The 16,246-nt window shown below is 36.5% G+C and overlaps 1 protein-coding gene across 1 annotated transcript in view; it reads left to right on the top strand.

The window, feature by feature from the left end:
• Positions 1–2,798: 2,798 nt before the first annotated feature.
• LOC132543360 (uncharacterized) overlaps positions 2,799–16,246 on the top strand; it is an 81,249-nt gene continuing 67,801 nt past the window's right edge. The window contains exons 1-2 of the mRNA XM_060206852.1: positions 2,799–2,877; positions 16,015–16,095. Coding sequence (XP_060062835.1) covers positions 2,800–2,877; positions 16,015–16,095 — 159 coding nt within the window. The 5' untranslated portion in view covers position 2,799. The remainder of the gene's footprint in view (positions 2,878–16,014; positions 16,096–16,246) is intronic.

Here is a 16,246-nt window from a genome sequence, read left to right as displayed (position 1 = left end):
ATCTGTTTTTTCACTCATGACGTCAACTTAGTTGTTTTTTAAGGACTGGTGTGGTTAAGTTATTGGTATTGATTGAGGAATGCTTCCACATTGTTACATTATAAAGACCATTTTTCTTGTTGACTTTGTTATTTGACTAAGTAGGTAGCATAAACATGATAATAACTACTTAACTATCCTCATCTTAACCAAACATTCACCAGGGCCCACCCCTGAGTCCTGGCATCATGAATAAAAAATCAGATCAAACAAATATTTCAGTAAAGTGTGCACTTTATAAATTGAAAGTGATCTAGATGTATTAATTAAATTACATTAATTAATTTTTCCTTTGTGACAAATGTTGTGATGCGCAAGGTATCATGGCAAGTCAAAAATGTCATTCACACATGAGAATTTTGAAAAAATGGCAGATATTAAATATAAATCTCATTTATCAACATATCATATATGATGTTAGTGAATCTTACTGTAGGTGTTCCGTAATCCAGGTACTGCATCAAGGATTTTTTTTTGTCACATCACCAGAGATGTCAAAAACTAAGCAATGCCATAAGATATTTTGATTATCCTTGTTTTCAAATTGAGGGTTGTGTTAATTTTGCATACTGGAAAAAGACTTTGATAGGAAAGGATGCACCTAGTGAAAAAAATGGCTTGTTAGTTGTACCAATAACACTTGCCTTAAAATAGGAGTCGCCTTTGTATCTCCTACATGTAAATGGTCCACTTAAGTCACGTATTTCTGAAGTTAGTGTTAAGTTCCAGTTCAATGGTTATTGTGAAATAAGCCAAACGTGAATGACTACAGTATGAGAAAAGATGCCAAAATGCAAATTCATCCATCCGGGAGAGATCGAAGATTTAGCTGTTTAGAATATCGTAAAGTCAAAACGTCGCCATAAGAAGTAATAGAAGAGTGTACATATGTTAATAAATACATCTTTACCCATCCTGCTGCAGTTTTGTGGTTTTATATATAACTGCTTTCAGTTTCATCGTTGCAAACTTTTTAAACAGATTTCAAACCGGATATAAATATTTTCACACCTTCAAACTGAAGAGTTCCACTATGAAGCAGACGCTACCGTTTAGAAGTAGATTTGTTGTGACATACTCTCTAACAGATTCCAGTAAATTTAAAGGAGTATAAAAATAAAAATCCTTTAATTAAATACGTTATCAAGAGATGAACGTCAATTAGAAATAAAACGGACTAACAAAGTTACTTCGGCATCTGCAAAAGTTATGTGAAGTCCCTGATAGCTTACATGATACAGCAGGTTAGCTGTACTTATATTTCAATCACGGCTCTTGACTTATTTAGAGCTGCGTATGTCTAGATGTTGGTATTAATAACTAAGAAATACGTGACGAGGTCTTCCGTTAAAAACACTAGATAACTATGAAATCTTTTGAAATTTCGCGCCAGTGTGATAAACATGTGTTTTGTTTGATGACGTCGCTATGGCATCGACCCCGGGGTCGATGACTAGCTTTACAGTAGTGCCTCTACCTGTGTAGAGTACACTGTGTGGTAAGCTGATAGGAACAGCACCGTTTTATTGGATTACGTATGGAATAGCTACTGATGCTTATCAGGCGGTTATTGATATTGTCCTTGAGTTTCGTTTTATTGATGGATTATTAGACACTAGAGAATTGGATATCAAATTATAACATGACTTCTTGGTAATGACAGAGCTGTCCTGTCTTCAGCTAGGTAAGTACACCTGAGAGGTCCTCAGACCAAAAACGTGAATGGATCAACAAATAATTGGCAGAGAGTGGTAATATTCTATAACCGTATCTGTGTTTTCTTACTTTGGGTACTGGACACAGTATCTTATGTAAACATTGGAACATTACAGATGCCAATTTACTTGAAAGCAGGAGTTGTGACTGAGATATGTAACATTTTGTAATTAATAGTACATGAACGTAAATATATGTGTAACCATCCCTGTTCTAACCAGTTTCCTTGAATCTAGACATATCTTAATTCAAATGAGTTTTTCACTAAAGAAGGATTTTAGAATTAATTTCGACCATAAAAAACTATTATACACACTCTTAATTGTGTTTACAAAGTGTACATTATTTCAAGTGATTTGCTCAACACTTTGACATGCATAAAGCAATGAGTTATCCTGATGACATGAATTATCAGATATCAAAAACAGGGGCTTTTGCTGTGAATTTAAAGCTGCAAATTTATTTTTAAAACAATGTAGATGAAAATGAAGCATTACACTTTAAAGACATTACACTTATGAAGTATGTCTGCTATTTTCGATTTTGAGGATCTAACATACCTGGGTAATTCATAAACATTAATATCTATATTAAAGGCTGTTGTGCAAGAAAACGATAGTGAAGTCATAATTCTGACAATAATGGATAGTATATCATGAAATAAAATGGTACAACAAACTGGCTTCCTCTGTTTTATTTAGTTCTCCATGTCTTAACTTTGAACCCTGTCAAAATGTAACTTTTCTGAGTAATGTGAGAAAACAGTGTATGAAACTAGTTTTCATTGCATATGAGATTTTATGAAACTTGTCTTGATATATTTAAACTTCTGCCTGCCAATTAAAGCTCGCAAAAATATAAAATGAGAAGAATTGTTGCATGATATTTTGTGTGAGATGAAAACTCATTTAAGATCCTATATATTTATGTTGTAACTTGTAAATTGTTTTATATTACCACAGATTATGTTCACAGTTGAGGACTTGTGTTGGAGAAGAAATAAACTTTTTTGTGACCAAACATCGAAGACACACTAATTTTACTATGCCGGGATTTAACGCTTGTAATAAACTTCTTCAGAAGTATGAAGATGAAAAAGCTTACCGAATACATAAAAGAAAGGTAAACTATTATTTTTTTCATGCTTGTTTAATATCCAATGACTACAATAATGTATCATTTCAAAATACATTACTTGCCTTATCTGCTTATTGTGCCTTCAGGATGGAAGAGACCACAATGTTTATTTTTGGTTCAGCTTGAGCCAAAATCTGTACCTTTTAGGCACTTTTTTGTTTTGAAGGTTCATAAGAATTTAGAACACTTTTGAACTGGTCCTAAATTAACATACATGTGAAGTTTCAAAAAAGACCTGAGTGGTTAATATCATAAACACTGTCATCTTGCCACAATGCATCTTTTACTTAGTGTTAGGAATATTAACCAATCTTGCAACCCTATTGTGTACAGTCACTGTCCTTGCTATGTTAACTAGTACCCTTACCTTACCCACATGTTGATACAGAAGATCCTTATATATCTTACCTTAATTGATATTCATGTCTCAGTGTACATATTAAATGATTAGCAGTAGGACATTGTTAAGGTGGTTTTGTAGAATTGTCTCTTGCGTTAAAAATGATAGTAGAATGCTGATTTTTTAATGTCAGTCAATTATTTAAATTGACAATTGGGTCAAATTCTGAAACTAATTGTCTGTACTTCTCTTACGAAATCACATGGTCAACACATAACCATGGCTGGAACTGAGGGAATGGCTTATAAAAAAACCCATCTTGATAGCATTTGTTTTCATTTCTACATAACTGTCCAACAATTCAGGACCTAGACTTATTGCTAAGGTATATGCTAATACCTTGATAAACATGAATTTTCTGTGTAGTATTTTTTCATATGTTTTGGATGAAACTTCTTTTGGTCAATTCTTAAAATTTCTAGAAAAATTTTTCTGAAAGGCTTGTCAATCAAACAAAACAGCAGTATTATTTTGTAAACACAGCTGTTGTACATGAACTTACAGTAATACTAATGCTATTAAATAGGGCTTTCAGTTAATTTTTTTTTCTGTGTGGATATTTTGGACTTTATGGTTGGTAGAAAGAAAAATTATCAGTGTATATATTAAAGTGACATCATTGTGAAATAATTTTTTTAACTGATTTTTTTTTCATCATTGCATATATATATCACGTGTATCACCTTATGTTGGTGGATATTTTGGACTTTTTGGTTGGTAGAAAGATAAATTACCAACGTACATATTAAAGCGACATCATTGTGAAACATTTTTCTGACTGATTTTCTTTTATCATTTTTTAGCATTGTATATATATATATATCAGGTGTATCACCTTATGAACAATGATGTTTTGTTTTTGATGAATATGCAAATAAATAGATTATTTAATAATTATAAAAAGGAAATTCTTATCTGTTGATCAATAGTCTGGATATGTAAATTTTTGCATCATTATGATAGTGCATGTGAACAAAACACTACTGTCCGCCTGAATCAGTTGGCAATTTATGTTACTTTTTCATAATTCTGAAATGACATTGAGATATCAAATCACATTTGTCATGCCAATTACAAAATGTGGTGCCGAAAAACGTGGTTTTACTGAGTGCAACTACTGTCGCTGTCATATGTTCATATATTGCTTCGTTTTCAAGACTATAGCGTGATGTTATCAGCACTAAATTTGAGAGAGGTTTCTTGAACCAAGAAGTGGACAAGCTTGACATTGGAAATTGACTGAATATCAGGATAGCATAGAAACATAACTGAAAGTATAAAAACATGTACAATCAATGAAAAAATTATGATTTTACTGTCATGCATTTTTAAACAATGTCAATACATATTATGGGATTCTGGTTACAAGATGATGTTTGTGTCACTGTACTAGCTGCTAGGATCTAAATTGTGCATGGGAGCGTACCTGTAGAGATTATTGTGTGTATGCATATTACTATGTATGTATATCTATGTATACATAGACTTCATCATACCTAGTTGCCAAGTATATCTTGTGGTTTTGTTTACAACTTATCAAAAAACCATGAGCATTGTTTCAAACTTTGCCAGCAGTATGGCATCATCAACATTTCACTTTAAAGTTTTACATTTAAGGTCCATCACTCAAAAAGTATGAGTTCTAATTTAACCAAACTTGGTATTTAGTTAGATCCAAAGTGAACACATCAGCATGTCCACCACATACAAAATAAAAGATTTTACTGTCCAGGAAAGCTGAAAATTATGGATGCTGAAAAGCTGAACTTAAATTTTGCATTTAGCTTGGTTTCTCGTTAATATAATATAATATTCTAATCAAACCTGGGATTTTGTTGTAGAATTAGGATGTACATCTGAACCCAACATGTAGATTACATTTGCATATTTGATATCTACAAAGGAAAGGTAAATTCTATGTATAAAAGACTACAATTTGACTCTGATATTAGAAGAAAAAGTCTGCAAAAAATGACAAAAAGACCCAGTATTAGAATAAAAGTATAATTTCTGACCAAATTCTGCAAACTTACATGGTGTGGAATTTTTCTGTTCCCACAACCTACAATGAGTTTATATGATTGCCTATGAACCTCAAGAAACTGCATTTCAGCAGTATATAAAATTGCATGTTTCATTAAACATAAAGCTTTGTACTTTATATTTTAAAAATATACCAATGTTACAATGAACAGATTTTGTTTTGAAATTAGGTTTTGTTCATGACCATAACATAGTTATATTTCATTTTAGGTAGATAATGCTAAACATTTACTTACCTATACAGAAAATCTCAATACTTCAATAGGGCATGAACTGAATAAGATAATTGTCAACTCCAGGGAATAATAAGTCTTCACATGGTACAATATTTCTTATCAATGCTGAAAAGGCATAGGTAATGTTAGAAATGACTTATAATGATTGCTTACTGCTATTAATTCATTCAATACTTTTTATGGATTGATGAGTCAGTCTGAAATCCTTTGTTGTGACTTAATTATTGTTGTACCTGTTGATAGTATATATATATATATACACACAGATATTGGTAAGTTTTGATAGAACTAGAAATATGTATACAGATATTGGTATGGTTAGATAGATATAGAAATATATATACAGATATTGGTAAGGTTGGATAGATATAGAAATATATATACAGATATTGGTAAGGTAGGATAGATATAGAAATATATATACAGATATTGGTATAGTTGGATAGATATAGAAATATATATACAGATATTGGTATAGTTGGATAGATATAGAAATATATATACAGATATTGGTAAGGTTGGATAGATATAGAAATATATATACAGATATTGGTAAGGTTGGATAGATATAGAAATATATATACAGATATTGGTAAGGTTGGATAGATATAGAAATATATATACAGATATAGGTATAGTTAGATAGACATAGAAATATATATACAGATATTGGTAAGGTTGGATAGATATAGAAACATATATACAGATATTGGTAAGGTTGGATAGATATAGAAATATATATACAGATATTGGTAAGGTTGGATAGAAATAGAAATATATATACAGATATTGGTAAGGTTAAATAGATATAGAAATATATATACAGATATAGGTATAGTTAGATAAACATAGAAATATATATACAGATATTGGTAAGGTTGGATAGATATAGAAATATATATACAGATATTGGTATGGTTAGATAGATGTAGGTATTAAGTAATTAATACAATATTAATGAGGTGGGATGGAGTGTCATTCTTGTCAGATGGCCCCAACTTTTATCAAGTCGGTTATCCAGGGGTCAGGGCTAACATTTGGCATGTCAAGTTTGGGGCAATGGGACCATTGAGAAACATTGTGCCTATAAGGGGGATTTGTATGGTCAGCCATTAACCTCCTCACCTTGACAGGTTTAGCCAATGACAACCAAGGAGGTTTGTAGGTTACACTGCTGCACTGACCTGCCCAGCCACAGTCTCCAGAGCACTGTGGAGTGACCAGGTCCCACCTCCAGCACTGACAGGGCTTTAGAACCCTGAATGATAAACACCAGAAAAAGAAATCCACTCACTATGTCGGATTTAGATTCGGATGATGAAATCATTGAGGAAGCTGTCAGCCAAGAAGACCTGGAAGAAGGCAAAGTAAAAAAATGGGCAGCATTTAAACGCCTGTCTGCCAGAACATCAGAAATATTACTGAAGCTTGGTTTCCAGTGTATGGAAGCTTTGGCATTGTTGGAGCCAAAAGACCTGGTTAATTCAAATATACCGGTTGGTCAGCAAAAGCTTCTGCTGAAAGCATTGGCTCAGACATTTCCGAATGGTTCATATGCACAGCATAATGGACCTAAACACAAAAAAACCCCTTGCCAGGCTTCAGTGGGGGCCAATCAAAAATCAGAAGAGGGACATATGGGTCCCCTTACCCATAACAAGCCACCATCAGGAATTGAATGCACAGATTCCACAAAACATCAGCAGTCATCAGAAGGGATAAGGCATTCAAGCACACCATCAACAGTTCGTGGGCCAACAGAGGACTACATGGACAGTGTGGCCAATCTGCTGGGCCAAATGAACAATCAGCAGGCAAAAGTGCAGGAAGCCACAAATACTCGTCCTGTATGTGAATCGGCATCATGGAGGGACCCACAAGTGTATCTCCGGGCAGCAGCTACTACAGGTAAGGGTGCAGCCTATCTGGATATTGTTGATTTTGTCAATGTACGGGGTGGCCAAATATCTGAGGAAGTTCTGGGGTCAGCAGAGGGCGTTGAAGGGGGGCAATTAGTTTATAAAGCAGGTCCATCAAAGCCTAAATTAGAATCTGTCACGGTTCCTCAGTGGTCAGTTGCAAACTTGGCCATCTTATATAAGCTAATTCAGGATCAGGCACTTCCTAGGGAAAGGATGTTTGATTACCTGTCATACACCACCCGCATTTATCAGCTGTTGAACTGTTATGAGCAGTCATCAGTCTGGTTTTTTGATAGGGAATACCGCAGGCTGCAGGCTGAAGACCAGTTTCGGTGGGGTACTGACATACCTCACCTCCAAACAGTTTATCTAAGGCCTAAACAACCTCGATCATTTCCCCAAACTTCAATTGGTAAGAGAAAGGGGAAAACATCGGAAAAAAAGGGAATTTGTAGAAACTACAATACTGTTCCTGGGTGTGACAGGACAAACTGTAAGTATGCCCACATTTGTTTAGTCTCTGGGTGTACACAAAATCACCCTGCTCATTCCCATAAATCTGATGCATAGCAATCAAACAGTGCCACCCATGGCCTGTCCTATCAAGCCTGGGACAAGCTTCTTCCCCCTAATGATTTTGATAGATCTTTTATTCTTAATGGTATCACCAATGGATTTGATATTATTGACCCAAATTCCACTCCCCTTCATTGTGAAGCTCCCAATCATCCCTCTGCATCTATTCACAGCCCCTTTTACAAACTTGCCTCACAGCAAGTCCATACAGAAATAGCTAATGGCAATTACATCCCTATTGCCACTAAACCCCTTATCATTAGTCCGATAGGGGTTATCCCTAAAACATCTGGTGGGGTCAGACTCATTCATGACTGTAGCCGGCCATCAGGACAGGCAGTTAATGACTACTGCACAACAATGGATAAACAAAAATTCCAGTCTATAGATAATGCGGTTGGGCTACTTACCCCAGGTTGTTTTATGGCCAAGGTTGACCTTAAGTCAGCCTATAGATCTGTAGCTATAAGTAAACATAGTCGAATGGTAACAGGACTCCAATGGACTTTAAATGGTGAACCCCACTATTTCTATGATTCTAAGCTGCCTTTTGGAGCAAAGGCAAGTCCTGGAATTTTTCATAGACTTACACAAGCAGTCCGCAGGATTATGTCCTGTGCTGGACACCACAATCTGGTGGTGTATTTGGATGACTTCTTCATCTGTGCAGATTCTCAGGAGGAATGTTCCTCTATGTTAGCATATCTTATAGGCCTGTTGAGAAAGTTGGGATTTCTCATTAACTGGTCTAAGGTACATGGCCCAGCTCAGGTTATGACATTTCTTGGCGTTGAGATTGACTCGGTCAGTATGATGTTACAATTACCTTTGAAGAAGCTGGAAGCTCTTAGATCTGATATTTGCGATTTCCGTAATCGCAAACGTGCTACTAAACGACAGTTACAATCCATTGTGGGACAACTGTCATGGGCCGCTACAGTTATCCGAGGCGGGCGAGTTTTTCTCCGTCGGTTGATTAACTCTATGGCAGCCCTTAAAAAGCCAGGTCACAAAGTCAAGTTAGTTGGCCCAATGTTACAAGACATTGAATGGTGGGTTACAGGCCTATCACTTTTCAATGGCAAGTCATTGTTACTCAATGACATCCCCTTCACTGCGCTGTATACAGATGCATGTCCTATTGGGGGTGGGGGACACTGGGGGGAGGACTGGTTCTACACAGCCTGGTCTCAAGATTTCCCCCAGGCCATGCATTGGCATATTAATGAAAAGGAATTACTTGCAGTAGTTGTTGCATCGTATCGTTGGGCCTCTTGTTGGACCAACATGAAAATATATGTTTTTAGCGATAATGCAACCACAGTAGCCTGTTTAAATAAGGGCACGTCCAAAAACCCAATACTTATGGGGTTATTACGTAATATGTTCTGGTTGTCTGTTTTGTTCAACTTTCACATAGTTGCTAGACACATTAAAGGTGTTAACAATGGCATGGCAGACACTGTGTCTCGGCTTCACGAGTCTGTCCATTTGCAACAGTTTTGCAGTAGATTTGGTAGACCAGTACCAACTCTTTACTTTTTGGATCACATGTCAGCACCTTCCTTTTTCTATGTTTCTGAACAGGTGGCCAAGGTCCTTCACCGAAATCCACCATAATCAAGAATCTTGATACGACTGTAGACGTATTACGGGCAAACCATTTTGCTAAGTCTACTCAGAAGACCTACAGTACATACCTGTCTTCATACAGAAGGTTTTGCATGCTTGTAGAGATACCATTAGTCCCTTTATCACCAGTTAATTTGGGACGCTATATTGCTTATTTGTCTGATCGACTTACCTTTTCATCAGTAAGGCAGTATCTGTCAGTCATCAAGCTTTTACACCAGGAATGGGATTACCCCAGTCCTCTTGACTCCTTTTATGTCAGTACTATATTGAAAGGAGCACGTAGAACAATGGGTGATGGTTGCAATCCTAAACTCCCAATCAACCTTAGCATCTTGGAAAAAATTTTCTCCAGAATTTGTCTAACCTCCTCCAAACATATCACTTTTTGGGCAGCATGCCTAGTAGCCTTTTTCTCTTTTTTTCGTAAGTCCAATTTGTTTATCTCAGATAAAGACAAGTTTGAATCTGGGAAACACCTAAGTAGACATGATATCCATCTCTCCAACCAGGGTACAATTCTGTCTATTACCTGGTCAAAAACCATTCAGTTTAAGGAGAGATGCCTTCTTATCCCCCTCCCATGCATACCAAAGTCACCCTTCTGCCCTACACAGGCTTTGACCTTGGCCTTTGCCTTGACACGGCAGGCTGACCCACAGGGCCCAGCCTTTGTTTACCAGTCAAGGGGTACATTCATCCCCCTTACATACGAATCTTTCCTCTCACAGCTTCATATTATCCTCCAGGAATGTGGCCTTGACCCAGCTAGATACTCAGGCCATAGCTTTCGCAGGGGTGGGGCATCTTTTGCTTTAGAATGTGGCTTACCTGCTGACCTCATCCAAACTCAGGGAGATTGGCGTAGTGACGCCTATAAACGCTACTTGGACCCATCCTTGTCGCTACGTCTCAAAGTTGCCTATACTTTAGGAAAGGCAGTATCACACTACAATGGTATTGGAGAGAGATAGGCTGCATCCTTGTTTGTGATTACAGTAGCTATCAGTGGAATATTGTATTTGTGTTAAGTTTCTCAGTCATAACTTTCAGGACCTGGACATTAGTGTTTTGGACTGCCTGCCTTGACTCAATTTTTTTTTTTTTTTTTTTTTATGAATGTGAGGTTACCTTCAGCTGGACATTGAAATCTTATTGGATCGATCTTCATTTGTGTGTTGTTGTGATCTGCTGATATGTCTGCTAATTACCGCCTGTAGAATAGAAACCGGTAATATTCCACCACACCATGGACATACACTTTTTTTTTTTTTTTTTTAGAATGTTTAATTTTTCCTACTCTACTAACAGGTTTGGGCTATTAGTTTGGAAGACCAGTATTTCATTATTTGTGGACTGTGTTGTCCACAGATATATAATTTTGTAATGTTACATAATATTACATAATAATAAAATATTGGTTACTTTTGGCCCAAACCTGTGTTTGTGTTTTTATATACCCCTATCTACCAGTACATCTGATTAATGTAGGTATTAAGTAATTAATACAATATTAATGAGGTGGGATGGAGTGTCATTCTTGTCAGATGGCCCCAACTTTTATCAAGTCGGTTATCCAGGGGTCAGGGCTAACATTTGGCATGTCAAGTTTGGGGCAATGGGACCATTGAGAAACATTGTGCCTATAAGGGGGATTTGTATGGTCAGCCATTAACCTCCTCACCTTGACAGGTTTAGCCAATGACAACCAAGGAGGTTTGTAGGTTACACTGCTGCACTGACCTGCCCAGCCACAGTCTCCAGAGCACTGTGGAGTGACCAGGTCCCACCTCCAGCACTGACAGGGCTTTAGAACCCTGAATGATAAACACCCATCCCACCCATCCCTTTAGATTAGATCTTTTATGTTGTAGTTATTAGTTGTATTTGTCTCTTAGCAGAAGACCAGTATTTCATTATTTGTGGACTGTGTTGTCCACAGATATATAATTTTGTAATGTTACATAATATTACATAATAATAAAATATTGGTTACTTTTGGCCCAAACCTGTGTTTGTGTTTTTATATACCCCTATCTACCAGTACATCTGATTAATCTAGAAATGTAGACAAGCAGTGGTCCAGAAATGCATGTACCGTAATTACCTCCGTGAAATTACATCTAGCAGAGCTTGCTTTTGTTTTGATGACAACAGATTGTTTTGTATCTGGACACTTAACTTATAAATCAAGGTAATATTGAGGCTCACTGTGCTGATGAGTTTTACTGATTATATCTTTTTCCTGTCTGTCTTGTATATGGAGAGGACTATTTTCTTCTGTGATGAGTGTGGTTCTCTGTAATCATATCAAGTAGAACTTCTTTTTTTTAAATCCTGTGATGTGTGGCACTAGAATATCTTTTTATTTTCTATATTCTGTCATTATGGTTTGCTTAGGAATGTTTATTATTAATTTCTCAATAAATGTTCCAAAGTCTGTGAATTAACAAGGCTACAGGATATGAGACCATGTATCCGTAATGTACACGTATGATAACTGTAAATCACTTGTAGAATTTGCATGGTATTTTTTTTCTTGGAAATACACAAGGCAAGCCAATCACAAATTCAAACCTCTTGAGACTATGTGTACATATCTCTTGATGACTTCAATGTTATTTCGTCATTCACATGTACACTTAAAGTCAGTGGTCAGACGTTGAGAATTTGTGCGTGCCACAATAAACATAATACCAGATCTTAGTTTTGTGTTGGAAAGGTGCAAAGATATTTACCATAACAGAGCTAATACCATGTATAATATCTTCATGATTAAATTACGATAAAAAAAGTGAAAAAAAAACTGTTTAATGTGCTACCAGGGGGATGACTTCTGTATAATTAATGTAAACATGTGATAAATGCTTAATCTAAAACACTGTACAATAGGTGTGGCTTGTTGAAATCCTATCTTCTTACATTGAAACAATACCTGCTGACTAGTAACAGACATACCTGTGTACTGGGAAATAGTACTTACTGACAAGTAACAGACACACCGGTCTATTAGGTAACAGTACTTACTGACCAGTAACAGACACACCTGTCTACTGGGCAACAGTAGCTACTGACCAGTAACAGACACACCTGTCTACTGGGTAACAGTACCTACTGACCATTAACAGACATACCTGTCTACATGGTAACACTACCTACCGACCAGTAACAGACACACCTGTCTACTGGGTAACAGTACCTACTGACCAGTAACAGATGATCCTGTCTACTGGGTAACATTACCTACTGACCAGTAACAGACACACCTGTCTACTGGGTAACAGTACCTACTGACCAGTAACAGACACACCTGTCTACTGGGTAACAGTACCTACTGACCAGTAACAGATGATCCTGTCTACTGGGTAACATTACCTACTGACCAGTAACAGACACACCTGTCTACTGGGTAACAGTACCTACTGACCATTAACAGACATACCTGTCTACATGGTAGCAGTACCTACTGACCAGTAACAGACACACCTGTCTACTGGGTAACACTACCTACTGACCAGTAACAGACACACCTGTCTATTAGGTAACAGTACTTACTGACCAGTAACAGACACACCTGTCTACTGTGTAACAGTACATACCGACCAGTAACAGACACACCTGTCTACTGGGCAACAGTACTTACTGACCAGTAACAGACACATCTGTCTACTGGGTAACAGTACCTACTGACCAGTAACAGATGTTCCTGTCTACTGTGTAACAGTACCTACTGACCAGTAACAGACACACCTGTCTACTTGGCAACAGTACTTACTGACCAGTAACAGATGTTGCTGTCTACTGTGTAACAGTACTTACTGACCAGTAACAGATGTTGCTGTCTACTGTGTAACAGTACCTACTGACCAGTAACAGATGATCCTGTCTACAGGGTAACAGTACCTACTGACCAGTAACAGATGTTGCTGTCTTCTGTGTAACAGTACCTACTGACCAGTAACAGATGATCCTGTCTACAGGGTAACAGTACCTACTGACCAGTAACAGATGTTGCTGTCTACTGTGTAACAGTACCTACTGACCAGTAACAGATGATCCTGTCTACAGGGTAACAGTACCTACTGACCAGTAACAGACACACCTGTCTACATGGTAACAGTACCTACTGACCAGTAACAGACACACCTGTCTACTGGGTAACAGTACCTACTGACCAGTAACAGATGTTCCTGTCTACTGGGTAACGGTACCTACTGACCAGTAACAGATGTTCCTGTCTACTGGGTAACGGTACTTACTGACCAGTAACAGATGTTCCTGTCTACTGGGTAACGGTACTTACTGACCAGTAACAGATGTTCCTGTCTACTGGGTAACGGTACTTACTGACCAGTAACAGATGTTCCTGTCTACTGGGTAACGGTACTTACTGACCAGTAACAGATGTTCCTGTCTACTGGGTAAAGGTATTATGTATATACTGTTTGTTTACTTTGTTTACTTGTAATTGGTTTTGGAATTGATTTTTCTTCATTTATTCCAGAATCAGGCTTTCAAGCAGGGTATACCATTTTGGTGCTCTTTAATTGAACAGAATAATTGACAGCACAAAAGCTTGTGTTTGTCATTCTTTTCACTGTTTTATTTGACACATATTAAACCTTTGTAGAAGATAAGATTTGGGATTTAAATATTTTGAGATGTTGGAACCAAGTTTTTGTATGTGAATGAATAACAGTGTAATTACATGCCAACATTTCTCACAGCTACCAATACTAGGTGGTCATGCTTGATTAACCATTTATGTCCAGGTGTATAAGAAATCTTCTATCTACATAACAGGGGTGATATGTACATTCTTACAGACTGTGACTATACACTGTACTCTAACAGTCTAACTATAAATATTCCTGCTGCCTGTTAGACATATTATGTAACCTTTACAAGTTGATAAACTGATGTGTGTAGTAGTTTTTATGTCATTCTCTGTAAAGTATGAACTCCTCTGCCTTACTACACCTGTTCTGGGTGGTGATAAGCCCATGCCTAGTAATAATCCCACCTCTCAACATTTTCTATCACTGTTAAATTGACCTACAAATCACAGACTGTCCTGAAGTCTGTCATGTGTACCTTCTTTAGTAAGAATCATGTCTTGCGAGGTACTGTTTTCCTTCAAGGGGGTGTCATTGTAAATTACAATAAAGAAGATAAAGAAACACATTTCTATGACTGAACAGTCAAGCAACAGAAACTATTAGTGGTTAATTGATTTAGCTGAATGAGGAACCAATAAGATGGCGTGTATATAGAGGAACATGTGATCATCAGATCTTAGCTGTAGATAGGTGTAATAAACCAATCTGATTTATAAGTCTATACATATACTACAAGCCTGGTTATTTTACCAACGTTTATATTACTAAATAGTAGGATTCAGAAAATAGACCTCTCTTACTTCTAACCACCATTGAGAACTATATAGTGATCAGAATGCACTACAAAGTCTTACATCAGGTTGTGATATATTCTAATGACCAATATACATTCATGCAAACTCATTCTAACTAACACAGTTGATATTGGGTCGCATTTACTTATTTGCTCTGTTTAAATAATGATTCGTAGGTGACAGGTATATTGTGTTTTTAAACTACTTGGATTAATTTTCCTATTTTATTTTGTCACCCTGCATACCTTTTGATATCCATACCCAATGTGCAGTACCTCACAGATTAACCAACACACTCGCAACTGAAGTTGGCACTACCTCTTTAGTTAATGATTCTTTGATGTTATAATTTCTTAGAGAGCTCACCGAGTGGAAACATATGTATCATACTAGGTGATACATTATAATGTAAGACCATGAAATTTTCTGTCATTTTTTCCAATCTTTATCAGCTATTTCTATCTCATTGTCTTATAAGTTCAAGAGAATGTTATTTTTATTGTAGTTGCATGTTGCATTATTCAGATCATCCTGTACATCATTACAAGTGACAGTTCTACCTGATCTGTTCCATAGTCACAAACGTGTGTTGGGTTGCTGGTACTCATTAAAAATGCACTATGCTATTGATTTTGATAAGATTTTCATGAAACACATCACTGGATGTGATTTTAAACAAACATTTATAGTGTGTATGTTTTATGAAATACCAATTTTTTGTTTCCTCATTCTCTTGATATTTGTTTTTCATTCTCCCCATTTTATTTTTCCACGTACAAGCTACAACAGTATATAATGTGCATGCTTGACCCATCAAAGTAAATGGCTTACAATCCTAAAAGTATGGTATAAATATGTTTATATGCAATGTTATAAGTAATTTTCTGATTTCATTTACAGCTTAATGAATCAAGGACAAGATTAGATACCAAATCTCCAAAGAAATATCCCCATGTCATTGTGCGACTCAAGAGGATACAGGTAAGGCAATAAGAACCAAATATGCCTATAGAACTTTGTAGTCTTCATCCAATTCAAATGTGTGTATTCTTTATAATCCCATCTGTTGGTATTTGAAGACCAATAATCAATAATTTTACTGTCACATTGTAATTTGGCATGTATTGAAGCA

This window comes from Ylistrum balloti, unplaced genomic scaffold (assembly GCF_031769215.1).
Source record: "Ylistrum balloti isolate Yb309-2 unplaced genomic scaffold, AGI_CSIRO_Ybal_v1 Utg369754, whole genome shotgun sequence".
Classification (NCBI taxonomy): domain Eukaryota; kingdom Metazoa; phylum Mollusca; class Bivalvia; order Pectinida; family Pectinidae; genus Ylistrum; species Ylistrum balloti.
Note: the sequence above shows the minus strand (reverse complement) of the source record. Positions and strands in the feature narration are given on the sequence as shown.